This window comes from Mustelus asterias, chromosome 1 (genome assembly GCF_964213995.1).
Source record: "Mustelus asterias chromosome 1, sMusAst1.hap1.1, whole genome shotgun sequence".
In the NCBI taxonomy this organism is placed as follows: domain Eukaryota; kingdom Metazoa; phylum Chordata; class Chondrichthyes; order Carcharhiniformes; family Triakidae; genus Mustelus; species Mustelus asterias.
In genome coordinates, this window is record NC_135801.1 from 107,771,389 (window position 1) to 107,798,350 (window position 26,962).

The following is a 26,962-nucleotide window of genomic DNA, read 5'->3' on the forward strand; positions in this document are numbered from 1 at the left end:
CACTTGACACTCACTTTTACAGATTGAGGTGAGGCACTTCTTTGAGTGGTTAGGTGTTAGTTCTCAGAGAGGGATCCACCTCCGCTTCATAACACTGACCATCAAGAAGATCGCCTGTATACACCTCTGATATTGCTGGTCTCCACCCTTGCATCAGATCTTATGAAGTCCTCATTCATGCCTTTGTTAATTCCAGTTTTGACTTTTCCAATCCAGTCCAGGCCAGCTCCTCGTGCTCTACCCTCCATAAACTCGAGATCATCTAAAACTCCATCTGTGTCCCAACTTCAACAAATGCCTTCGCCCAAAACTACTGACTTAACATTGGCTGCTGGTTAAACAACATCTCAGTTTTAAAATTCCAGTCATTGTTTTCCAATTCCTCCAAGGCCTGGTCCCTTCCTACCTTTATAATGCCCTCCAGCCCTAAAACCCTCCAAGATATCTGACCTTTAATTTTGTTTCTTTAAGATCCTTGGTTTTTAGCACTCCACCATTGCTGGTGTGCCTTTAGCTGCTTAGGTCCTAAGCTCTGAAATTCCCTTCCTACATCCCTTTGCCTCGCTACCTTGCCTTCCTTCTTTAAGGTGATCCTTAAAATTTAGTTCTAACCAAGCTTTTGGTCATCTGTCCTAATATTTTATGTGGCTCGGTGTCAAATGTTTGTTCATAATGTCTCTGTAAAATATATAGGAACATTTTATGTTAAATATGCTATGTAAATACAAGTTGCTGTTTAGGGAAGAATATCTTTACCCAGTCTTGTTTATGTGGTACTAGTTCAAATTGATTGTTATCTACTCTCTGAAATGCCTAGAAAGTCAGTTGTATAAAACCAGGACAATTGAGGATGGGTACTAAATTTGGGCATTGCACAAACACCCAGATCCGAGAAGGATTTTTTTTGGAAATCTCTAGTTCTAATAAATCATACATTAATTTTACAGTTTTACCTCTGGCTCCTGAAGATTGAGCTGCAGAATCTAGCTAACTTTATATTTTACGCTCCCCAGAGGTATCCATTTGAGCTTTACAGAAAGAAAAGATGATTGACATCCTTAAAATTTAATTGTGTTCTTGTCTCACCATGTCTCCTATTTTGTCTCCGCACAGTGCTCAGTTGAACTGGGTTTTTGGAATAAACAAATTTGAGTTAACATTTTAAATATATTGCCTGTATAGGTGTTCCTATTCTGCATGTTTTTTCATGGCAGAGACATCAAACCACATTCAGTGCACGTCTGTTATTGCAATGTATGTTTAGAAGTTCCTTGGCTACTAGAAGTCCATAGTACCAATATTTAAATGTCACTATTGAAGGAACTGATGATTATAGTCATTGATTTTTTTCATTTGCAGCTTGTCTTTTTTAATGGGATTATTGGCGCCCTTACTACTTTACTCAAAAATAGACATTGCCAAGCTATTTAGTAGGTTGTTGGAAATATTTATGGGAATCCATTGAACATCCTACTCTTGGATTGGATCTTTGGTCAATTTTCCCTGTATGTTTCTGGCCCATGAGTTTGGAAGTGTGTTCAGTTTTTCTTTTCCACTGTTGCCTGGTTATCATCACAGAATCTATGAGAGTTTTTAAGTTTTACTTCCTCTACTGATTGTTTAATTTTTAAGTCCCTAAATTTCACAACTTCAGCTACTTCCACATCCTTTGACCCCTCCCTATTTTCATAATCCTGTCTAGGGATCCACTTCCCCTCATAGATACCCCATATGTTTCCTCTAGTGATCTAACATGAGTGGTTGTTTTCATACTACACTGCATAACAACACTCTTTCTTTCTCCCCCCCGCCCCCCCCCCCCCCCCCCTCCTCTTTAAATCCAACCAGACTGTTGGATGAAAGGCTTCTCTGCCTGTTGGCCTTCTCATCCACAAAAGGTTTGGGCATTCTTTCTCCAGTTCCTGGTGCTCATGAGCTTACAACACTAAAATGTCTCTTATTGAGCATTCATTAGCAAGATGATTTAAAGAGGTCACAGATTGGCTGGTTATGGAAATAGAACAAACATGGTGCAATATAAAGTCGGGGCTAAATTTTGTTACTCGGACAAATGTTGAGGGAGATTATCTTACCCTCCAGTACCTCAGCTGGCAGTAAATGAAATGGGAAGAATTCCATCCCGCAGTATTATCATCCCTCACCTTGAGTTTATTTCTTAAAAAAGTTTAACAGATATGTGTTTTTTCACGTGCAGAAATTTGTCTTTAATCTCACATCTTTATTATGCAATTAAACTGGTGTAGCTCAAAACAATTATTTAACTGCTTCCTTTTCCCCAAACTGAAAATGAAGGCGAGCAAGCAGCAACACAGGTATGAAAATGCCATCTCCTGCAAGTTTCCGTCTTGTTGCACGCCATCGTTACTTGGAATCATATCGCCATTCGGTTATTGTCGCTGGTCAAAAATATGGAACTTCCTTTTTGACAGCACTGTAGATCTACCTACACCACATGTGCGGCAGTGGTTCAAAACGGTGGCTCAACGACACCCTCTCAAAAGCAATTAGGGATGGGCAATAAATGCTGGCCTTGCCAACAATGCTCACAGCCCAAGAAGGAATTTTTAAAAAGCCTTCAGTGTCTGCTGTACTACACTCTTGAACCATAAGATGAAATTTAAACTCTTCAGGATTAATAACGGTGACAGTTTATTTTCATGTTATCTCCTGAGCAGTGCCATGAAAAACCTGCCTGATCCAAATGCACCATCTCCAATAGATTAATTTGGATGGGCAATAAATGCTTGTCTTGTCAGCAATATATACATTTGAAGAATGTATTTGGTTACTATGTTGTCACATTTTCTTTGTACATAAATTAAAAAAGCTGAAGCTTACTTGACATTGACGGAGAGAGAGAGACAGCGTGGTTTCTGGTTGCTTTTAAAGCTAGAACAGTGACACTCCCATTATTAATTGGTTTTACATTCCTCCCATTTGCAGCCCATAATATTCCAGGTTGTTTAAGTTTGGGCGCAGAACAGCATGTTAGAGGACCCTGTTGCTTCATGACGCTTGAAGTTGCATAATCAAAGCTTCCCACAGGGGAGATGCTTTCCCCAAAGAATCCATTATTGTATTGTTGGCTGTTACTTTTATCCAGTTTAGTTTCCATCACCTTTTATTTATTTGATATCAAAAATGCTGCATGGGTCATAACATTTAATCTGAAAATATATTGATAAAACCTGACAGGAGTTTCCAAAGAAAAACCTCATTTAAACAGTGTCATTTTACCTCTGATATCTGTCATGCCTGTAAATCAGGCAATGATTGGATTTTAATGTTAAAAGTTCTATCATGTAAGATCAAAGCTCAGGGCTATAATTCTAAATATAGCTTCGAAAGCCAGCATCTATGTGCAACCCCTTTCCAATTTCACTGGGTGGCAGAGCAACAAATGCAGTTTTTATGTATGCAGTAAGAAAACATCCAAAGGCACTTCACTAAGGCAAACTAAGATAAAAATGAATGCTGAGCCAAAGGAAGAGGTAGTCGGAATAGTAACTAAAAAGTCTGTACGAGAGGCGGATTTTGAGATGGGTTTAAAAGAGGTTTTTCAAGAAAGAGAGGCTCTGGTGCATAGGGAGGAAATTCTAGTCATAGTCATAGAGGTTTACAGCATGGAAACAGGCCCGTCAGCCCAACTTGCTCATGCCATCCAGTTTTTACCATTAAGCTAATCCCAATTGCCCACATTTGGTCTATATCCCTCTATGCCCATGTAACTGTCTAAATGTTTTTTAAAAGACAATTGTACCTGCCTCTACTACTTTCTCTGGTGGCTCGTTCCAGACACTCAACACCCAGCACCAATCCCTGAGGCACACCATTGGTCACAGGCCTCCAGTTTGAAAAACAATCCTCTACAACCACCCTCTGCCTTCTGTCGTCAAGCCAATTTTGTATCCATTTGGCTACCTCACCCTGGATCCCGTGAGATTTAACCTTATGCAACAATCTACCATGTTGAATCATATGACATAGGAGCAAAAATAGGCCACTCGATCCATCGAGTCTGCTCTGCCATTTAATCATGGCTGATACTTTTCTCATCCCCATTCTCCTGCCTTTTCCTCATAACCCCTGATCCCCTTATTAATCAAGAACTTATCCATCTCTGTCTTAAAGACACTCAATGACCTGGCCTCCACAGCCTTCTGCAGCAAAGAATTCCGCATATTCGCCACTCTCTGGCTGAAGAAATTCCTCCTCGTCTCTGTTTTACAGGATCGTTCCTTTAGCCTGAGATTGTGCCCTCTGGTTCTAGTTTTTCCTACGAGTGGAAACATCCTCTCAACTTCCACTCTATCCAGGTCTCTCGGTATCCTGTAAGTTTCAATAAGACCCCCCCCCCATCCTTCTAAACTCCGAGTACAGATCCAGAGTCCTCAACCGTTCCTCATACGACAAGCTCTTCATTCCAGGAATAACCTGTCAAAGGCCTTGCTCAGGTCTATGTAGACAATGTTGACTGCACTGCCCTCATCTACCTTGGTTACCCCTTCAAAAAACTCAATCAAATTGGTGAGAAATGATTTTCCACTTACAAAGCCATACTGACTGTCCCTAATCAGTCCTTGCCTCTCTAAATGCCTGTAGATCCTGTCCCTGAGAATACCGTCTGACAACTTACCCACTACAGATGTTAGGCTCAGCGACCTGTAGTTCCCAGCTTTTCCCTGTAGCCCTTAAATAAAGGTGCAATATTTACCACCCTCCAATCTTCAGGCACATCACCTGTGGCTATCAATGACTCAAATATCTCTGTCGGGGATCCCACAATTTCCTGGGATGCACTTTATCAGGTCCCGGGGATTTATCTACCTTGATGCACTTTAAGACTTCCAACACTTCCTCTCTCTAATATGTATAATTCTCAAGACATCACTATTTATTTTCCCAAGTTCCCTAATATCCATGCCCTCCTCAATAGTAATTATTGATGAGAAATATTAATTTAGGATCTCACCCATATCTTGTGGCTCCGCACATAGATTACCTTGTTGATCCTTAAGGGGCCCTATTCTCTGCCTAGTTACTCTTTTTTGCCCTTTATGTATTTGTAGAAGCTCTTTGGATTCTCCTTTTCCTTATCTGCTAAAGCAATCTTGTGTCCTCTTTTTGCCCTCCTGGTTTCTCTCTTAACTCTACTCCGACACCCTCTATACCCTTCTAGGGACCCACGTTCATAGCTCCTTGAAAGTGGAGTCAGAGGTGGACAGAGTGGTGAAGAAGGCATTCGGCATGCTTGGTTTCATCAGTCAGAACATTGAATACAGGAGTTGGAATGTCTTGTTGAAGTTGTACAAGACATTGGTGAGGCCACACTTGGAATACTGTGTGCAATTGTGGTCACCCTATTATAGAAAGGATATTAGTAAACTAGAAAGAGTGCAGAAAAGATTTACTAGGATGCTACCAGGACTTGATGGATTGAGTTTTAAAGAGAGCTTGGATAGACTGGGACTTTTTTCTCTGGAGCGTAGGAGGCGGAGAAGTGATCTTATAGAGGTCTATAAAATAATGAGGGGCCTAGATCAAATAGTCAATATCTTTTCCCAAAGGTAGGGGAGTCTAAAACTAGAGGGCATAGGTTTAAGGTGAGAGGGGAGAGATACAAAAGAACAACACAGCACAGGAACAGGCCCTTCGGCCCTCCAAGCCTGAACCGATCATGTGTCCCTAACTAGACCATCCGTTTGTATCCCTCTATTCCCAGTCTGTTCATATGGCTATCTAGATAAGTCTTAAATGATCCTAGCGTGTCTGCCTCAACCACCTTGCTTGGTAGTGCATTCCATGCCCCCACCACCCTCTTGTGTAAAATACGTCCCCCACATATCTGTATTGAACCTTGCCCCCTTACCTTGAACTTGTGACCCCTTGTGTTTGTCATTTTGGGAAAAAGCTTCCAAGGGCACCCTATCTATGCCCTTCATAATTTTATAAACTTCTATTAGGTCACCCCTCAACCTCCGTCTTTCCAGGGAGAACCACCCCAGTTTACTCACTATTGTCACTATAGTGGTTTGGGTGGCACATGTGGTAAGAAATATAGCCAGGTGGAGTGGCTTCATTAAGGGGCAAGGTGTTGTCACCTGTGACCCAAATTTTCGTCAGAGCCACAATTTCGATGTGGTTATCCAAAATGAGGTTGTAACTAGCAATGTTTCTAGCCTTTCTCATTCCTCTCCTATCCCAGAGTCTACTGTTCTTCACCTAGACCATAAGACATAGGAACAGAATTAGGCCACTCGGCCCATTGAGTCTGCTCTGCCATTCATTCATGGCTGATATTTTTCTCATCCCCATCCTCCTGCCTTTTCCCCATAACCCCTGATTCCCTTATTAATCAAGAACCTATCCATCTCTGTCTTAAAGACACTCAATGACCTGGCCTCCACAGCCTTCTGCGGCAAAGAGTTCCACAGATTCACCACTCTCTGGCTGAAGAAATTTCTCCTCACCTCTGTTTTAAAGGATCGTCCCTTTAGTCGGAGGTTGTGCCCTGTGGTTCTAGTTTTTCCTACTGGTGGAAACATCCCCCACATCCACTCTATCCAGGCCTCGCAGTATCCTGTAAGTTTCAATAAGATCCCCCCTCATCCTTCTAAACTCCAACGAGTACACACCCAGAGTCCTCAACCGTTCCTCCTGAGTTTATTTAATTATTAGTTCATCACAATTTCTTCTGCAAGTCATCTATTTGTCTATAACTTCCTTCATTGCCCCAATTTATTTGACGTATTTCAACCCATTTTCTTTAATTCCCCTCAATTTATGAATCTGAGCTTATTTGTTGCTAAAATTTGCCTGAGATAAGGCAACAACAAATTTAAATTTAGTTCTTAACTTAGAATATAGTTTTTTCAAAATGTCATTGACCCTACAGAACTGATGTCCTTACTGTTGCTCCTTGAAAGTGGAGTCACAGGTGGACAGAGTGGTGAAGAAGACATTCACCATGCTTGGTTTCATCAGTCAGAACACTGAATTCAGGAGTTGGAATGTCTTGTTGAAGTTATACAAGACATTGTAAGGCCACACTTGGAATACTGTGCGCAATTCTGGTCACCCTATTATAGAAAGGATATTAGTAAACTAGAAAGAGTGCAGAAAAGATTTACTAGGATGCTACCGGGACTTGATGGATTGAGTTATAAGGAGAGGCTGGATAGACTGGGACTTTTTTCTCTGCAGCGTAGGAGGCTGAGGGGTAATCTTCTAGAGGTCTATAAAATAATGAGGGGCACAGATCAGCTAGATAGTCAATATCTTTTCTCAAACGTAGGAGAGTCTAAAACTATAGGGCATAGGTTTAAGGTGAGAGGAGAGAGATACAAAAGTGTCCAGAGGGGCAATTTTTTCACACAAAGGGTGGCGAGTGTTTGGAACAAGCTGCCAGAGGTAGTAGTAGAGGCGGATACAATTTTGTCTTTTAAAAAGCATTTAGATAGTTACATGGGTATAAAGGGATATGGGCCAAATGTGGGCAATTGGGATTAGCTTACGGGTTTTTAAAAAAAAAAAGGGTGGCATGGACAAGTTGGGCCGAAGGGCCTGTTTCCATGCTGTAAACCTCTAAATGTCATTGCATTTAATAAATATTTCACCTAAATTCCCACTCCAGCCAAAAGGTCAATTCACGGAATTTCAGTGAAACCCCCTCCACACAGTAAGGCAATAAGTCTGATTTTGTTGAATTGATTTCACTCTATTCCCTATCTGATTCTCTTTTTTCTAATTTCCATCACATTAAACCCATATTTAAATTTACTTATTGATATGAAAAAACTTAAGCAATTCATTGCTTTGGAGATTTGATTTCTGCTTCTCTTTAGCTTATTACTTTGCCACAAGTCAACATTTACTTAACTAATTCATTTATTCAAGCACTTCATTTGTTCAGTTCATTACTAATTACATCTAATTCCTCACCCAAAAGTCTAATGAATGCGTAATCTCATAATGTTCCTAACCCATATGCAGATTAATCAATTTAAACCAATACAGTCTGAACTACCTGTGCACAATGCCACAGGCATCTTTAATGCACATTACACAAAAAATCTCCATAGGATATGCAGTTCTTATAAGATCTGCATTTACTCAAATACTTTCCTAGTTGCAGTTTGTTCATAATACCTTTATGGTTAGAAAATAAAGAATCCTCAAACTTAATTGTGAACAGACCAGAGGTGATCTACCTTGCATAATTCCAAGTACCCACCTTGGCACACAATTGGAAACATGTCTGGAAACCAGCCATGCTTTCAGAGCACTGAAGATTCATCTGAATGAAGGACCTATATTAACCTGATTGAATTGTTGAGAATCCAAATCACAGACTGGCTTTCACATGTGTTATAACCATGATGTGAAGTTGTCGGCGTTGGACTGGGGTAGGCACAGTAAGTAGTCTCTCAACACCAGGTTAAAGACCAACAGGTTTATTTGGTAGCACAAGCTTTAGGAGCGCCGCTCCTTCATCAGGTGAGTGCCTCCTGACGGAGTGCCTCCTTCAGGCACTCACCTGATGAAGGGGCAGTGCTCCAAAAGCTCGTGCTACCAAATAAACCTGTTGGACTTTAACCTAGTGTTGTGAGACTACTTACTATGTATTGTAACTGCATCCTTAAAATTCCCAGTGAGGGGGGATATGGATCTGTAACTGGGTTATGATCACGATTGGCTGTCTGTTTTCTGTAGGAAATATATACTGCTTGCTTAAGGCTGAGTCTTTTGGTAGTTTCACAAAACAATCTCTTCACACAATTGTTCTGTGCTCTGAAATTGAAATCGTTTGGCATTTTACCGATATCCATTTTCCATTTGGACATTTCTTTGGTTCATTCAATTATTTTTGTCCTTTCTAATTGTGGGTGGTTGTTTGAACAATTATGTATCATTTACTTTGTTTCTCAGACTGGTAAAACGTGGGAAGTAGTGTTCTAGAAGCATTAGAGCTGGGACCACTTCATTTGCATAAGATTTAGACTTGGGAATCAGGAAATTTAAAAATTTGCAGATGGTGGACGCAGTTAATATCGTGGGGAACAGTGACAAAATATAGAAATACATTAATAAACTTGCAGACTGGGTGCGTGATTGGCAAATATACTTCAATATAGATAATTGTGAGATTCATTTTATTAGGCAAAATAAGGAGGCTACATATTCCTTGGGAAATGTTTCTAAAAAGGATAGGCGTCTAGATGCACAAATCAAAAAAAGTAACAGTGCTGATTAATAAGACTATTAGAATAGCAAATAATGCACCATGGTTCATATCTACATGGGCAGAATTAAAAGCAGGAAAGTTATGTTAAACTTGTTTAGAACCTGGTTATACCACACACACTACTGTGAACAGTCCTGGTCCTCAAATGATAAAAATATATGGAGACAGGTGCAGAAATATTCATTCAGATGATAGAACTGAGAACTAATACCTGTCAGGAACGATTGAAGTGGTTGGGACTCCATTCGCTAGAATGTAGAAGGCTTCAGGGTGACATGAAAGGGGTTTAAAATTATGAAAGGCTGTGACCTTCTAGATATTGAAAAGTTGTTTCCACTTGTGTCAGGACCAGAACTATTGACCTTAAATTTAACATTGTAACTAATCAATCCAATGGGAATTTGTTTCCTAGAAAGTGGAACTTGCACAGGCGCAGTTGAGGCAACCGGCATCGTTGCATTTAGGGGAAAGCTAGATTAACACATTCAAGAAAAATAAATATAAGGATATGTTGATGGAGTTGAATAAAGAGGGATGGTAAGAGGCTCATGTGAATATAAACACCAGCATGGGTTTGTTTCAATGCTATAAATACTATGCAGTGTCTCTGTACTTGATCTGTAACGCTTACAAAGTATTCCTTAGCATTTGGTATTATTAGACTATTTACCTTCCCATTTATAGGCACCATTCCCGCATTTTCATCTTTTCAGCTTGTTACATTAGCCTTCCTTCTGATACTTCTGTGAAACACTATTAAGATTACAACTGGAAATGGGGTTTTATTAAACTTCAAATAAGTACATTAAACAAAATAAGTTATTGTACTCAAAATGTCATTAAAGCCAATTAGCAATCCTAATATATAGCACAGGACAAATCATTACTAGAGTGATTATGGCACAGGAAATGGCCATTTAGTTCATTGAGTCTATGCTGGCTCTCTGCAGAGCCGTTATAGCCAGTTCCATTCTACTGTTGGAATTTCTGTTTAAAGGATACTTGCAATTATAACCAAACTCAAAGGAAGCTTTTAGAAAGTTCGAAATTTCATCAGATCAACATCCTGGGGATAAACATTGAGCAGAATTTGAACTGGACCAGCCGTATAAATATAGGACTATGAGAGCATGTCAGAGGCTGGGAATTCTGCAATGAATAAATCATCTCCTGACTCCCCGAAGTGTCTCCACCATCTACAAGGCAGCAGTGTGATGGAATACTCCGCTCCTGCCTGGAAGAGTACAGTTCCAGAAACACTAAGAAACTTGACATCATCTAGACATAAATAGGGTACAAAACACTTATTAGGCCAGGCCATAGTTTGAGTACTGTGTGCAGTTCTGGTAACCACACTATAGGAAGGATGTGATTGCGATCGTGTGCAGAAGAGAGTCGCCAGGATTTGGCCTGGGCTCGAGCATTTAAGCAATGAAGGGAGGCTGGTAAGCTGGAGCCGTTTTCCTTAGAAAACGGCGCGACATCGAGGGCCGAAGGGCCTGTACTGCGCTGTAATGTTCTATGTAGAGCAGAGAAGGCGGAGGGGGCATCTGATCACAGTGCACAAAATTATGAGGGACATAGGGTAGATAGGAAGGAACCTTTCCCCTTAGTGGAGTCAATAACCAGGGGTTTTACATTTCCCTTCCACTCAGAGGGGTCAAAGATTTAAGTTAAGGAACAGAAGATTTGAAGGGGATTTGAGGAAAAATGTTTTCACCCAGAGTGTTGGTAATCTGGAATTCCTGGTAGAGGCGGGAACCCTCAGATCATTTAGGAAAGTATTTAGATGAGCATTTGAAATACCATAGCAAAAAGGCTATGATCCAAGTACTGGAAAGAAGGATTAGAATAAATAGGTGCTTTATGGCTGGTGCAGACACGATGAACAGAAGAGTTAAGTACTCCCAGACCAGGGTCACAATATATATAATAGTCAATAGTGCAATTACACCCGAGTTCTGAAATGCTGCATTTCTCATATTAAACTACATTCTACTGGAATTTAACTATTCCTAGGTTTATCGTATTTTAATCTTTTTGTATGTTGGGATTGGAATGGTAGAAAATCCCAATTGTGTCCAACGCAAACATGGCAAAGGCTGAAGCTGCACAGCTCTACAGACATTGGCAGGGGCAGCTGTCAACATATCCCCAAAGCTACACTGGCTACTGAGGGTAGGGGGAATAATCTTAAACTTAGAGAAACGCCATTCGGGGGTGATGCCAGGTGCATCCCTTGCACAAAGAACAATGAAAATCTGGAACTCTGTAGGGACTCAGTTCCAGTTATCTGTCAGCCATACTGTGCAGAAATCCACTTCCTTCCAGTTATAAGAGACCAAAGTTGGACGACGAGTTACAGAAAAGAGCAGGAGAGATAAAATCGAGAATGAGTAGTTCTCGAAACAACTACTGCAAAGCCCTCAGCTTCTTTCATCCAAAAGCATGCTCCCAGTTCCCAATCCCAGGTTTTTTCTTTCTCTGGCTCCTGTGGCAACACTGTTTAAAACCCACAGCAGGCCACGGCACATTTGCAAGCTTAGCAGTTGGGAGCCATTGGATTAGTGTATGGACCAGTTCTAATGAAATATAAACCATTTGTTGCCGTTACAGATGCTGTTGGACCTGTTCAATTTATTTCACATTTTGGGTTTGCAATGTTTGATTATACTTTGTGAAGAAAACCACTGCTAATTTCGAGGAACTTTTAAGTTACAAGTTTACTCAATACTCCTGTTGATCTATAAATAATTCGCAGGTGAATGTCTAGTACTTGAAGTAAATTGACATTTGTGATTTTGGTAGATGTGCAGACTTTTCTAATATTGCCTGTGGCTTCTCTTGACCTGATTAGACCTATCTCACCTAATGCAAGGATTCTTTTCAGAAAGAAGCGATTGTTATGTAAACACTCATCAGTAAGTTTTTGGCACTGAGTATTTTATTGATAGTCCATAATTAGTTTACAAATCTGTGTTTCAGCAATTCATGATGGCGAACAAACTGGAAGCTGCCATGTGGCTCTCTCGGCTCTTCACAGTGTACTGTTCCATCCTCTTTATCTTTCCTTTCATGGGGTAAGTGTTGTTACATTTTGGATCCGTATTAACACAGAAGGCTTCTTTAAAAATAGAAATACTATGATGTGTCATTAAGTTTGTACATTGATGCATTTTATATTAGTATATTTTGGAATTGTGGTGATTTTGAAAGATCAGAATTGTTACGCCACAGAAGGAGGCCATTCAGCTTCTCAGGTTTGCATCGGCTCTCCAAATGAACATTGAATTTTGTGCCATTCCTCAGATTTTCCTCTATACTCTTGTTTTCTATTCAAATAATGATCGAATGCCCTCTTGAATGCCTCGATTGAACCTGCCTCCACCTCACTTCCAGACTATACATTCCTGATCTGAAGCACTTCTTTTGTGAAAACGTTATTTCTCACATCATATTTGTTTCTTCTGCAAATCACTTTAAATCTGTGCGCTCTCATTCATGATCCAGTTACAAGTGGAAACAGTTTCTCCCTATGTATTCTGAGCAGCCCCCTCATTAATTTTAATACCTCTATCAAATCTCCTCTTAGCCCCCTTCTGTCCAAGGAGAACATTCCCAACCTCTGCAATCTACCCTCATAATCAAAGTTTCTCATCCCTGGAACCATTCTTGTAAATCTCTTCTGCATTCTTTCCAGTGCATTCACATCCTTCTTAGTGTGCCACCCAGAACTATGTGCACTGCTCCAGCTGAAGTCTTGTACAAGTTCAGCATAACCTCCTTGCTTTTGTACTCTATGCCCCTAATAATAAAGCCCAGTATACTATATGCTTTAAATGATTGATCTTTCTACCGGTCCTGTGTGGTGCTGAGCCCAAAATATAATTGGATGTTTGAAATTAAAGAATTGGGCACTCTAAATTAATCTACAGTCAGTTCCAGCAAATAGCCAGCAGAAAATCGGACCTGGCCAAAGTTCGTATATACAGAACTCAGGCTGCTGGGGCATGTCTGGATCCGGGCGGATCGATAACCAATAAAGTGATCATTGCTCCTATTTGATATACAAGGGCCTATTGTCCGCAGCCTAAACGGGGCCAGACTCCAGGCGCCCGGGGTAGGCTCAGGTGTCTTGTCAACAGGTCATCAACTAGACTATTGGGTGCTGAGACCCTGCCTCCCAAGACCCCATTGGCAAAAGGCCAAGGGCAGGTGGGAAAAAAGCGCGAGGCCACAGGGGGATAAAATAGACATTCCGGATATCTTGGGAGTGAAGACTCAAGACGGGAGACGACCCAGACCAGACCAGAGGTAAGGAAGAAATGGCCAGTGAGAATCACCTTCATAAAGATGAGCCAGAGGGACTGGATCTACAGCCTACCAAGCCATCTTTATGGGTAATATAGCCGAATCCTGGGTGCTTTCTTGAATACATAGTGGATAATTTACAGGTTAACTATTTAATACAGTTTGTTGGTTTATATCAGTGTCTGTCCTTTGTTCTTTTCATAAATAAAGACACCTGGGTAAAACTTTGACTAAGAAGCTGGTTGAAGTATCTGAATTGGACAGATACAATACCTGCTACCTTCAAAGATCTATGCACATGTATACCCAGATCCCTCTGCTCCTGCAAGCTCTTAAGAACATTACCCCTTATTTTCTATTATCTTGTTCTTTCTACCAAAAAGCACCACCTCACATTTCTCCATATTGAACTTCACCTGCCACTTATCTGCCACTCCATCAACTGTCTATGACCTTTTAAAGTTCTACACCTCTTCACAGTTTACAGTATTTCCAAGTTTTGTGTTATTCACAAACTTTGAAATTGTCCCCTGCATACCAAGATCTAGATCATTAATATATATCACTGACCCCAGGGAAGAAAAACAAACAAACCTTCCTCCAGCCCAAAAAATATCCATTGACCATTATTTTCTTCTTCCTATTACACAGCCAATATTGTATACATGCTGCTATTATCCATTTTACTCCATGAGCTATGAATTTTCCTACAAGTTAGTTGTGTGATACTGCACCGAATGCCTTTTGAAAGTCAGGTGCATCACACCAACAGCATCACCCTCATCGATCCTTTCTGTTTCTCTTCAAAAAATCTCCAAGTTAGTTAAACATGTTTTTCCCCTTTAGAAATCCATGCTGGCTCTTCCTACTCAACCCATGTGTTTCCATGTGCCTAGAATAATTGCTTTTAGAAGCTTGCCTCCCACTGATGTTAAACTGATCAGTATGTAATTGATGGGGCTATCTTTACAACCTCTTCTGAACAAGGTGTAATATTTGCAATTATCCATTTCTCTGGCACCTCTGAAAGATTATGGGTAGTGTCCCTGCAATTTTCACTCCTTTCCTTCAATATCCTTCGATGCATCTTATCTGATCCCGGTGCTTTGTCAACTTTAAGTACTGACAGTCTATTCACCACTTCTTCCTTATTAATTTTGAACTCTGCTAGGGACAGAGTTTTCTCATCTGTCAACATGGCCTGGGTCGCACCTGCCTTCTTTGAAAAGATGGATGCTAAGTATTCATTTAATACCTCAACCATGCCCTCTGCCCCCATCTACTAATAAAGAAAATGGTGCAGGGGAAATTAATGGGGTTAAAGGCTGACAATTCACCAGACCCAGATAATCTGCATCCCAGAATATGAAAGCTAGTGGCAGAAGTATTGGATGCATTGGGTGGCCATCTTCCAAAATTCTATAGACTCTGGAGCAGTTCCTATAGATTGGAGGGTGACAAATGTAACCCCACTATTTAAAAAGGGAGGGAGAGGGGAAAAAAATGGAGAATTACAGACCAGTTGATCTGACATCAGTAGTGGGAAAGATGCTAGAGTCTATTATAAAATGTGATAACAGAATATTTGGAAAGTTTTAATGGGGTTGGACAAAGCCAGCATGGGTTATGAAAGACAAACCATGCTTAGCAAATGTACTGGAGTTTTTAAGGATGTAACTAGTAGAATAGATATGGGAGAACCAGTGGATGTTGTGTATTTGGACACTCAGAAGACTTTTGTTAAGGTCCCTCATAAGAGGTTACTGGGTGAGATTAAAGCACATAGGATCGAGGGTAATATTTTGGCAGGGATCGAGAATTGGTTGCCAGGCAGGAAACTTTTTTTTCCCGATTACCTATGAAAGGATATACTTGCCTTAGAAAGAGTGTAGCAGAGGTTCAATAGGCTGATACCGGTGTTGGCTGGACTTCCCTATAAGGAGAGATTGGTTTGACTGGGCCTGTATTCACTAGAGTTTAGAAGGATGAGAGGAGATTTGATTGAAATGTGTAAAATTCTAACAGAGTTTGACAGACTGGATGCAGGGAAAATGTTTTCCCTTGTTGGGGAATCTAGACATGATGTGGAGATGCCGGCGTTGGACTGGGGTGAACACGGTAAGAAGTCTCACAACACCAGGTTAAAGTCCAACAGGTTTATTTGGTAGCAAATACCATAAGCTTTCAGAGCACTGCTCCTTCGTCAGATGGAGTGGAAAATGTGACGAAGGAGCAGCGCTCCGAAAGCTTATGGTATTTGCTGCCAAATAAACCTGTTGGACTTTAACCTGGCGTTGTGAGACTTCTTACTGGGGAATCTAGAATCAGGGAACACAGTCTCAGGATAGGGGGGTAAATTATTTTAAACTATGCTTGCCTTTATTAGCCAAGGCATAGAATTTAAGAGAAGGGAGGTTATCCTGGAACTATATAAACCATTGGTTATTCCACAGCTAGAGTATTGTATGCAGTTCTGGAATCCACATTATAGGAGGAATGTGACAGCACTGGAAAAGGTGCAGAGGATCCAGGGATGCAGACATTTACTAGGATGTTGCCTGGGCTGGAAAGTTTTAGTTGAGAGAGATTGGATAGACTGGATGTTCCTATTGCTTTGAAACAAATTGCATAATGTATGTTGTCATATATGTATTTAAATGGTGGTTATTTCGGATTTTTTATTTTATGGTGAGACACTGGGGAGGATTTGCCTCGCAATCCACTGCATGTTTCAAGATGGTAGAGGCAGCCAGCCACTGGTCCCGCCATTGTCAATGGGATTTCCTGTTGAATGCAACCGCCTGCCTGTCTGATCTTCCTCTTAGCCTTACTAGCCTTAGTCTCTAACTCCTCCTTGATCATTTCACTTGCTGACCTACTGTTCAAGTTCCCAATCCCTGTCGCGCTAATATAAATCTCTGCAGTCCTCTAATTCTGGCCTTTGGCACACCCTTGATTTTCATAGTTCCACCATTAAATGCCAAAGCTTCTTTGCTTTGAAAATTCCTCCCTGAATCTTGTCACTTTTTCTCCTCCGCTAACCTAGTCCCACCATCAGGTTCAGAATCCGATGAAGACCTACAATAATTAACACTCAATCCATAGATCTGTACTGTGTATTGATTGCTTGTATAAGTGATACTTACTGCCTCCAAGAATTGTAATATGAAGTTTTTAAAAATCCTAGAGTTTTTCAAAAAATGATGTGAAATATATTTATTAAAATCTGATCCTTTGTTTTTATAGGTTATATGAGGCTGCCAACTTTTACCAACGTGCCCTGTTGGCAAATGCCCTTACCAGTGCACTTCGATTACACCAACGCTTACCTCACTTTCAGCTGAGTCGTGCTTTTTTGAGTCAGGCCCTGTTAGAGGACAGCTGTCACTATCTCCTTTTCTCATTGATTTTCGTCAACTCTCATCCTGTTACAAGTATCCTTTAAATGTTGGCTGCATCTTAATGTAGTTAAGATTGCCTTACAACATAGAAATATTTTCTGTGCGTAAAAACTGACAGTCCAAACTAGCTTCCAACTATACTTCTATTGGTAAAATAATTTAAGTAATTTCTGTTGAGTACATTTTGTTAAGATGTATGTATTTTGCTTATTTAGGAGTTAATCCCAAATAAGATCTGTTGCAACTGTAAATATATATGTTCGTCTAGGAAATATTCTGTGATGTGGCTCATCATAAATTGACTACATTAAAAGGGCCGGATATTTTTATGGCAATTATTGTGTTCAGAGATTAGGATTAATATTAGCATTAGGGGCAGCCCTGGGATTGAAGGCCTGACGATCACTTTTAATGGGAGTGTCTCAAAGTCAAGAAGCTCTGGGGCAGAGAGGAGGAGTGTAAGGGTTTCAGGGTATTAAAGAGGAAGGTTCTATGAACACTGGCACAGAACCTCTAATTTGCGCAGGTTATTCCAGGATGGAGGTCTTGGGATGTGGGAGCAATGGGAATGTGGTTTTGGGTTTCTGAGCAGTGAAGGGGGAGATCCCAGCATGTTGGATTGGGGCTACAGTTCTGGGGAAGTGAGTACAGGGGGCCATAGAAACCAAGAGGTAAGTTTTGTAGCAGTGTGGAAGTCCAGGGTTTTGATAGTATTTGGCAGTATTGGCAAGTGTACAGTGTGTAGCAATATACTGTGGGAGGGTGGAATAGCAAAGTGGGACCCAAACTCACTTCGATCCTTTTGGAAATATTATATCCCACATTACAGACATATTCTCACTCATTAGCCCATAGACCCTGATTTTACCCATTATCAGCTGGTTTCTGTGATTTTATTCCTACCTTAAAGCAATTTAAGGTGCATTTTCTGCTCATAAAAATAAAATGAGCAAAAAGACCATCCTTTGTTAATATAGTGTCCCACTTTTAATGTATTGGAAAACAGAGTTTCTATTTCAGGCATGCCTGGCTTTTTAAATTTACATAAGAGCTAACACCTGTTAATAAAATGCTCAAAATTGTTTATGTGGATCACAAATTTATATAATCCTTAAGCTTCTGATTCAGCTGGGACCAGTTTGTTAACAAAACTTTCAGCAGCAATACACTAACCCATTCTCTATTAATGATATTGGTTCTCTAACCCGCAGCAAACAAACTACAATTACAGATGCTGCTGTTCACAGGTGTTAGCTCTTATGTAAATTTAAAAAGCCAGGCATGCCTGAAATAGAAACTCTGTTTTCCAATACATTAAAAATGTGACACTATATTAACAAAGGATGGGATCTTTAGCCCATATGCTCCATGCGCGGGATTGCTGGTGGGGATGCAAAATCCAGAGAAAAGCAGAAATCGTGAATCTTGCTGGTGAGGTCGCGATTTCTGATTTTCCCTGCACCTCGCCAGTAACGTAATCAGGTTCAGGTGCTATGGGTGTGAACCTGATTTTAATAAATTTAAATACAATTATGCAGTCCCCTTGCCAAATTATCCCCTCACTAAATATTCATACCTCGCCAACGTGACATCACATTGGCGAGGTTCTTGGCAGGTTTGGCCAGGCATAACCCTGTTGAAGGGATCCCTTCAGGGGTACAAGGGGGGAGAGGAAAATGGCCAGGCAGTGCAAACCTGGCAGTGCCATCCTGTGCTGATTGTGGGGGATGGGGGAGGGGATGTGAATGCTGGCAGTAATGGCAGAGGGGAGGGAAGCTGACTGAGATGGTCGGGCCAGCCAATAAGCTTCATTTTCTGATCAGGGCACCCTTTAAAGAAGGCGCCTTAATCTCAGTGCAGCCAGTCTTGCCGGCTCTGAGGCCCCGCCTCGCTAGCATAACAGCATAAACCATGCTCACTTTATTTTCCAGACTAAGAGCCGCCCCCCACCCACCCCAATCCTGACTATCAGAATGCACTTATCGAATCTTCAGTTTCTATTGATGCATGTTGAGAAATTCTGCAGACTTCATACTAGCTCAAATCAACATCAAAAACTTATTACCAATCATTCCTTCATTTAATTCGTTTTGAATCTTGTGTGGAAAATGGTTGCTGTATTCATCAATGTAACAACTGTGTTTCTGAAGTAATTCTTTAGCTTTAAAGTGCTTTGGGGTTTGCTGAGGATATAATAGGTGCTACAAAGTGCAACTTAATTCAGCTTCATAATGAAGTTCCTGAATATAGAGTATTTCCAGATTCATGGTAATTTCTAACTTAAGTCCGTTAATATAAATTTTACTTTGCAGTTTTATTACTATAGTGAATGGTATCTTCCTTAATTATCTGCTTTAGTGAGTATTTTTCCAGTTTTCCTGTTTTCTCTGCTGCATGCGACAGCCTACACAAAGAAAATATTTGATGTAAGTATTGGTGTTTTTGAATGATGTCCTGGCCTGCATGTTAGTGGTCAAAGTTTATCACTTTATTGAAATGTAACATGTCTTTTTAATCTTAAATTGACAAAATTGAAACACTACATTTAAAAATTACTATGGCACTTTTATCAGAGATGAAAATGAATGTGGATGTGATCCATAGTACCATTTCATGAATGCTTTGCCACCAGCCAAAATATGTGGCAGGCTTGCATTTGTATATAGGAGACCCATGTTACAGAATCTACTAACCAAGGATGAAAGCATTTTTTAATTTACTATACTGTGGAATTTTGGTTGCTAACTGTTGAATAGAATAGTAAGCAAACTGTTGTGTAGTATGCACAAAATATATTACTAAATTACCTTTCCAGTGATTTTGATGAAGAGGTAAAAATATGGGTCACATCACTTCCACAGTGCAAAGATCCAGGTTTACATTTGGATGTCCATCATATGAAACATATATCATGCAGCATTATTTCTCCCATAAGCATTGTACTGAACTAAACAAATTTCAGTTTTATTTTGCATTTGTGACTCAGTTCGCGTGTTAAATGTACTGCTAACTGTTCTTATACTGCACATAGTGCTAGTACAGCGATCATTCACTCGGGGTGGCTCTGCGGCACGGTGTTAGCACGGCTGCAGCACGACACCAAAGACTGGGGTTCAATTCCAGGCTCAGGTCACTGTCTGTGTGGAGTTTGCACGTTCTCCCTGAGTTTGCACGTTCTCCCCCTGTTTGAGTGGGTTTCCTTCAGGTGCTCTAGTTTCCTCCCACAGTCTGAAAGACGTGCTTGTTAGGTGCATTGACCATGCTAAATTCACCCTTGGTGTACCCGAACAGGTGCTGGAGTGTGGCGAATAGGGGATTTTCACTAACTTCGTTGTAGTTAGTGTTAATGTAAGCTTACTTGTGGCACTGATAAATAAACTTTAAACTTACTGTCGGGGGATTGGCAGGGTAAATACGTGGGATTATGTATAAATGTGCCCTTTATTTGAAATTATCTTTCTTAAGGGACTGACTGATGCCACTGCTTGCAAGAGATATCAAAGGAAGGCCCAAATTTATAATTAAAACAGAGAATGCTGGAAATTCTCAAGTGGGGCAGCACCTGAGGAGGTAGTAAACTGAGCATTTCAGGTCAATGATCTTTCATCTCACCTGAAATATTCACTTTGTTTCTCTCTCCTCGGATACTGCCAGACCTGCTGAGTATTCCCAGCATTTTCTGTTTATACTTCAGATTTCCAGTATCCACAGTATTTGGCCTTTGTCCCACATTTATAAGGGCTGACTATTGGATTTTAAGAGAAATTACTCTGAGATCTGACTGTCAGCAGCCTTGCAGTTTTCATAACTTTTGGGTAGTGTTGGGACAGTTATTTCATGTTGCATAAATCGGCATTCAAGTTTCTATTTACAGCCAGCAATTAGCTGGAAGGGCAGTCAGTATTCTTTCATTGTCCTCTTTCTTTCCTTTCAGATCCTGGGTCCAGCCAGTTTGGCTTTTCTGAGATCCATTTTGGATAAAATTTCAGCCAATCAGCAGAACATTTTGAAGTTTATTGCCTGCAATGAAATTTTTCTGATGCCAGCTACAGTCTTTATGCTTTTAAGGTAATATATCTTCAGTAGACCCATGAACCTTTGGCTCCACAAATTTAAATTAAAAGTACATTTGCTGTTTAAACAATCTAACTATTTGCATATATGTTTAATAGTTCAGAAGTAAGTAATTGAGAGGGATGAAGTACTGTGTAATAATTTTGTATTCTTCCACTTTTAAAGTGGGAATGGAAGCTTGCTGCAGCCTTTCATATACTACCGATTTCTTGCACTCCGTTACTCCTCTCTCAGAAATCCCTACTGCCGGTAAGTATTTTCAGTTTTACAGATATGTTGGCTAAAGGTCTTAGAGGTACTAAATCTAAACTGAAATCAATCTTGGGGTGGACTGTAAAATATTTAAACGCAATTGTAATTTTTTTCCCATGCAGGTGTTTGCTTTGGTCTAATAGCAGAAATAGTTATTTGCATGTATACACAACATACCCCCTAATGGTTAAAGATTCACTGTATAACCGCTTCCTAATCTAAAAGTGCCAACTCCAACATGGTTAGAAACACTGGCTTTATAGAAATAACAATATTGCTGTTGACTGTTCTTCTATAGAAATCAGTACTAGATGCTTGCTTTTCATGGTACATATCAATGATTAAGACTATTGAGGGAATGATTAAGAAGTTTTTAGAGATGATTTATGGCCATGTAGTTAATAATGAGGAAGGAAGCTGTAGACTGTAGGAATATATAGACTGGTCAAGTGGACAGAAAAGTAGTAAAAGTGATTCAGACGCAAGAGTGCTACTAACTGAACTCACCTGACAGTGATGATTTTTGTCAACCCTCTTTCCTGGATTTAGAGGGGCAGGATTCTCAGGTGGGAAATTCAAGTGAATCATTACATCAGAATCTGACAATCACACAGTTGATTGGGACTTGTACACCAACGGAATGAGAGAGTAAGCTTGCAGAAAACATAATAACTGACTGCAAAATCTTCTATAGATATGTGAAGAGAAAAAGACTGGTGAAGACAAATGTAGGTCCCGTACAGTTGGAATCGGTGAATTCATAATGGGCAATAAGAGATGGCAGACCAGCTGAACAAATACTTTGGATCTGTCTTCACTAAGGAGGACACAAATAACGTTCCAGGAGATAGAGGGAAGGAAGAACTGAAGGAAATTCTTATTGGTCAGGAAATTGTATTGGGCAAATTGCTGGGATTTAAACCCGATAAATCCCCAGGACCTGACGCTCTGCATCCCAGAATACTTAAGGAAGTGGCCCGAGAAATAGTGGACACATTGGTGATTATTTTCCAGCATTCTATAGACTCAGGAAGAGTTCCAATGGATTGGAGGGTAGCTAATGTGACCCCCATTTTTTTTTTAAAAAGAAGGGAGAGAGAAAACGGGGAGTTAAAGATCAGTCAGTCTGATATTTGGTGGTGAGGAAAATGCTGGAGTCGATTATTAAGGATTTAATAACTAAGCATTTGGAAAGCGGTGACAGGATTGGTCCAAGTCAGCATGGATTCACTAAAGAAAAATCGTGCTTGGCAAATGTTCTGGAATTTTTTGAGAATGTGACCAGTAGAGTAGACAAGGGTGAACCAGTGGATGTTGTATATCTGGACTTTCAAAAGGTTTTGACAAGGTCCCACTAAGAAATTAGTGAGCAAACGTAAAGCTCTTGGTACTGGGGGTTATGTATTGATGTGGATGGAGAACTGGTTGGCTGCCAGGAAGCAGAGAGTGGGAATAAAAGGATCCTTTTCAGAATGGCAGGTAGTGACTAGTGGGGTACCACAGGGTGCACTGCTGGGACCCCAGCTATTCACAATATACATTAATGATTTGGATGAAGGAATTGAATGCAATATCTCCAAATTTACAAACAACATTAAGCTGGGTGGCAGTGTGCGCTATGAGGAGATGCTAAGAGGCTGCAGGTTGACTGGGCAAATGCAATATAATGTGGATAAGTATGAGGTCATCCACTTTGGTGGCAAAAAACAGGAAGGAAGATTATTATCTGAATGATGGCAGTTTAGGAAAAGGGGAAGCGCAACATGAAAGCTAACGTTTATTTACTAGTCACAAGTAAGGCTGACATTACTGCAATGGAGTTTCTGTGAAATTCCCCTAGTAGCCACAGTCTGGCACCTGTTCGGGTCAATGTACCTAACCAGACTTGGGTGTCATGGTAGAACAGTCACTGAAGGCTGGCGTGCAGGTATAGCAGGCGGTAAGGAAAGCTAATGGCATGCTGGCCTTCATAGCAAGATGAGTTGAGTACAGGAGTAGGGATGTCTTGCTGCAGTTATACAGGGCCTTGGTGAGGCCACACCTTGAGTACTGTGTACAGTTTTAGTCTCTAGCCTGAGGAAGGACATTCTTGCTGTTGAGAGTGTCCAGTGAAGGTTCACCAGACTGATTCCTGGAATGACAGGACTGACATATGAAGGAACACTGAATCGACTGGGCTTGTACTCACTGGAATTTAGAAGAATAAGAGATGATGTTATAGAAATATATAAAATCCTGATGGGACTGAACAGGCTAGATATGGGAAGAATACTCCCAATGTTTGGGAAGTGGGGAAGTGCATAATTAGGGGTCATAGTCTAAGAATAAGGGGCGAGCCATTCAGGACTGAGGTGAGGAAGAACTTCTTCACTCAGAATTGCGAACCTATGGAATTCCCAGGTTCAGAAAGCTGTTGGGGCCAATTTTTCAAGATGGCGCCGGAGTGAGGCGACGACTTGCAAGCTGTGCCCAGCATACCTTCTAATTCTATCTTTTACACTCATTCTATGCTTCCAAAACTTCATTTGAACTCTTCTAAGCTCTCTAACAATGCTCCTTCTCGACACCCTAGCTATAACAGCAACACTACATTCTGCACCCTCTCCTTTCCTTCTCTATGAAGGGTATGCTTTGTATAGCGTGCAAGAAACAATACTTTTTACTGTATCCCAATACATGTGACAATAATAAATCAAATCAAAAGTTTGTTAGAAATGTTCAAGAAGGAGCTGGATGTGGCCCTTTTGACTAAAGGAATCAAGGGGTATGGAGAGAAAGTGAGAATGGGATACTGAGTGCATGATCAGCTATGATCGTATTGAATGGTGGTGCAGGGTCGAATGGCCTACTCCACCTATTGTAGGATTCTATGATTCTTTGTAGTTGAATTTTGTTGCTAATTATAGAACTTAAATAATCCTGACTCCTATCTAAGATGTTACTAACTCTCTCAATTGTGTTTTCATATGCAGAAATCTCTTTTCGGAGCTGAAATTGTTATTACAGCACTTAATTATGAAACCTGCCTGCCCTGGAATTTTGCGAAACATGTGTCTTAACTGCATTTCTTTTATAAGCCGATTGGCTCCCACTGCAAATTGAAATGAGCTGGAAACAATAAATACTCAATGAAAGATGAATAAATATCCCGAGCAAGTGGTATCCGTGTTAGTTGCTGTCAATCCCAGATATATTCCAAAAGCCTCTGTATTTTTGTAAAAACCCCTTTCATATGAGATTTTATCTTGTAAACTGAAACAAAACTGAAATTCAGTTTTAAAGGATTTCAGTTAAATTGCTTAACTGGAATAGTTACTTAAGATATTGAACAGCTAAAATGTTAGTATTGGCTTTTTAAAAAAACTGATTTAATTAGGTACTGATGATCAAATCAAAATTTACTTTTAGTCAACACAAGAGGAAGGGAAGATGTCGTCAAAGGTCTTGTTACGCACTTGTTGGATGTTCATGATCTTCTATTGTGATATCTGTACGCAAATGTTATTTTCTACTTGTGTCCTTGGGTACTGGTACCTGCCTGGTAGGGACTGAATAGGGTCTATCTAATTCACTGGGTTACAGATCATAGACTGTGTGCAGCCTGAAGTGCTATATGTAGAATTAAGCACTGGTAAACTGACATTGGATGAATTGTTGCACTGTACTTGGACGTCTGTTTGCCAGTCAAGCAGAATACCCAATAGTTTATCAGAATGAGGTTTGGATAGTATGAATTTAGAGTTGGATTATGATAATATTCTGAAGTAAATATTACTAGAGTATGAACTAAATTTGTGCTGGGGGTCTTTGCAGAATAAAATGTGTAATATAAACTGGGCATTGAACACGCCAAGTGTATTCTGAAATGTGTTCGGCAAAGCGTTTCACATTATCTTCCTAAAAAGGTCTGATGATTTATGGCAGACTTTCAATATTTGAATGTATGGATATCATCTTTAATGCATGTAACTTTGTCCCAGTGATTGCACTGAAATAATTCCTCTGTAGTTGCAAACATTTTCATCTTTCCTGTGAGAACCTGTATTGGTACAGAATGTTCACAATGAAATTCAAGCTAAATTAGCTAGTAAATTTAAAAATAAACTTTTTGTAAAATATTATGTTATAAATTTCTTACTTTACAAACCAAATATTTATGGAACCAATTTCTCATCCCTACAAATGGAAAAATTACAGTTTTGTGTTTTTTTTAGATTTCTGTTGTCTATGCTTTGGAATTTATTGTAGGAAATTTTATTGACTGAAATTCCTGTACCTAATAAAGCTTAACACTGAAGTGTCTGTCTTATTTTCAACAATCCAACTACTGCATTAAAATGCTCATTAAAAATATTTAGAGTTAGCTATCAGTTAGGCATTGCTAAAGCACAAATTTTCAATCTTTTATTTGGAGGCATTTTCTTGGTTCTCTATCATAGTCGACTGTCCCTCGATTTGAAGATATATCTACTCAATTGTGAGTTTCTGCCATGGGTCTTATGACTGAACACTGATTCTCAACCTACAGATAGCTTTGAACACATGGGGCAGGATTTGTTTCCTGCTGCTCTACCTCATTATTTTAACAGTTGTTGCTATTTTGAATAATTGGTAGCATTCTCCTCCCAACCATTAATGTCAGTGCCACTACACTTCAAGAAGTATTTGAATGTCTCAAGTATTTGCTTTGTCCCACTGTGGAACACTGATCATCTGAGAATTGAGAAAACAACCTGGCTGGGGAGATGCTTTTCAGCCTCTGTACTTTGAAGTTGACTTTGTAAGGGTTTTGCCTGAATGCTTATGGAACTAGCTTCAAGAAAGACACTAGTGTTTGTTTGATCATTCTTCCATTGAATCTGGAGGATACCATGGAAGTATTGCTGATGGTAGTTTTTCTATTACTCTTGTGTGTCACTGGTCTTGCTGCAGTCCAGGATTGGGGTGACAACAACTGCTCTGTCCACTACGACTTGTCAACATTTGTTGGAGATGAGGCTGGAGCCGCTGATTTGGTATTGGATTACTTCATCAATAGTGGTCTTTTGAGGGAGGTGGTTGCAATAGGATGTGCTTAAAATATTTCAGTGTCTCCTTTAACATATGGGAGGTAGAATATTTGGCTGACCAGGTGTTGGTTGATATGAGTTTTGTTTTGGCTAGACTCAAAGATGGACAGAGTTTCTCAAATGCAGAATTGGTCACCCTATTATAGAAAGGATATTAAACTAGAAAGAGTGCAGAAAAGATTTACTAGGATGCTACCGGGACTTGATGGATTGAGTTATGAGGAGAGGCTCCCAGGTTCACAGCCCCGCCCATTACCACTTCTCAATAGCCACAAGACTTGACAAATGGACCGTGATGGAAGCCTGTCTGTGACTTAATTTGATGAGGTGACCTTGGGGTGCCAACACAGTCCACGTGATCTTGACAGGTTGGTGGTCAAACTTTGGTGCCATGTGGAACCACAATGATTGGGGCTTCCTTGCCATTGCAGCCTTTAGAGCTGGTGAGACTCTGTTGTCTTTTTTCTACCATTGAAGATCTTTTCACCACACTGTCTGGCATCTCCCCCTAACTTTACTGCCATGCATCAAGTGCCCTGACAACATAACTCGACAGATTATCAGAGTGCACAAGCCTCTCTACCACATTA

At 40.2% G+C, this 26,962-nt stretch overlaps 1 protein-coding gene across 2 annotated transcripts in view; it reads left to right on the forward strand.

Moving 5' to 3' along the window:
• Window positions 1-25,600, forward strand: part of tmem33 (transmembrane protein 33) — a 29,425-nt gene extending 3,825 nt beyond the window's left edge. For both annotated transcript variants that reach the window (XM_078216740.1, XM_078216748.1), the window contains exons 3-8: window positions 12,251-12,345; window positions 16,823-17,010; window positions 19,336-19,403; window positions 20,912-21,045; window positions 21,217-21,300; window positions 24,276-25,600. In XM_078216740.1, the coding sequence (XP_078072866.1) occupies window positions 12,251-12,345; window positions 16,823-17,010; window positions 19,336-19,403; window positions 20,912-21,045; window positions 21,217-21,300; window positions 24,276-24,405 (699 nt within the window). In that variant the 3' untranslated portion in view covers window positions 24,406-25,600. The remainder of the gene's footprint in view (window positions 1-12,250; window positions 12,346-16,822; window positions 17,011-19,335; window positions 19,404-20,911; window positions 21,046-21,216; window positions 21,301-24,275) is intronic.
• The last annotated feature ends 1,362 nt before the right edge of the window (window positions 25,601-26,962 follow it).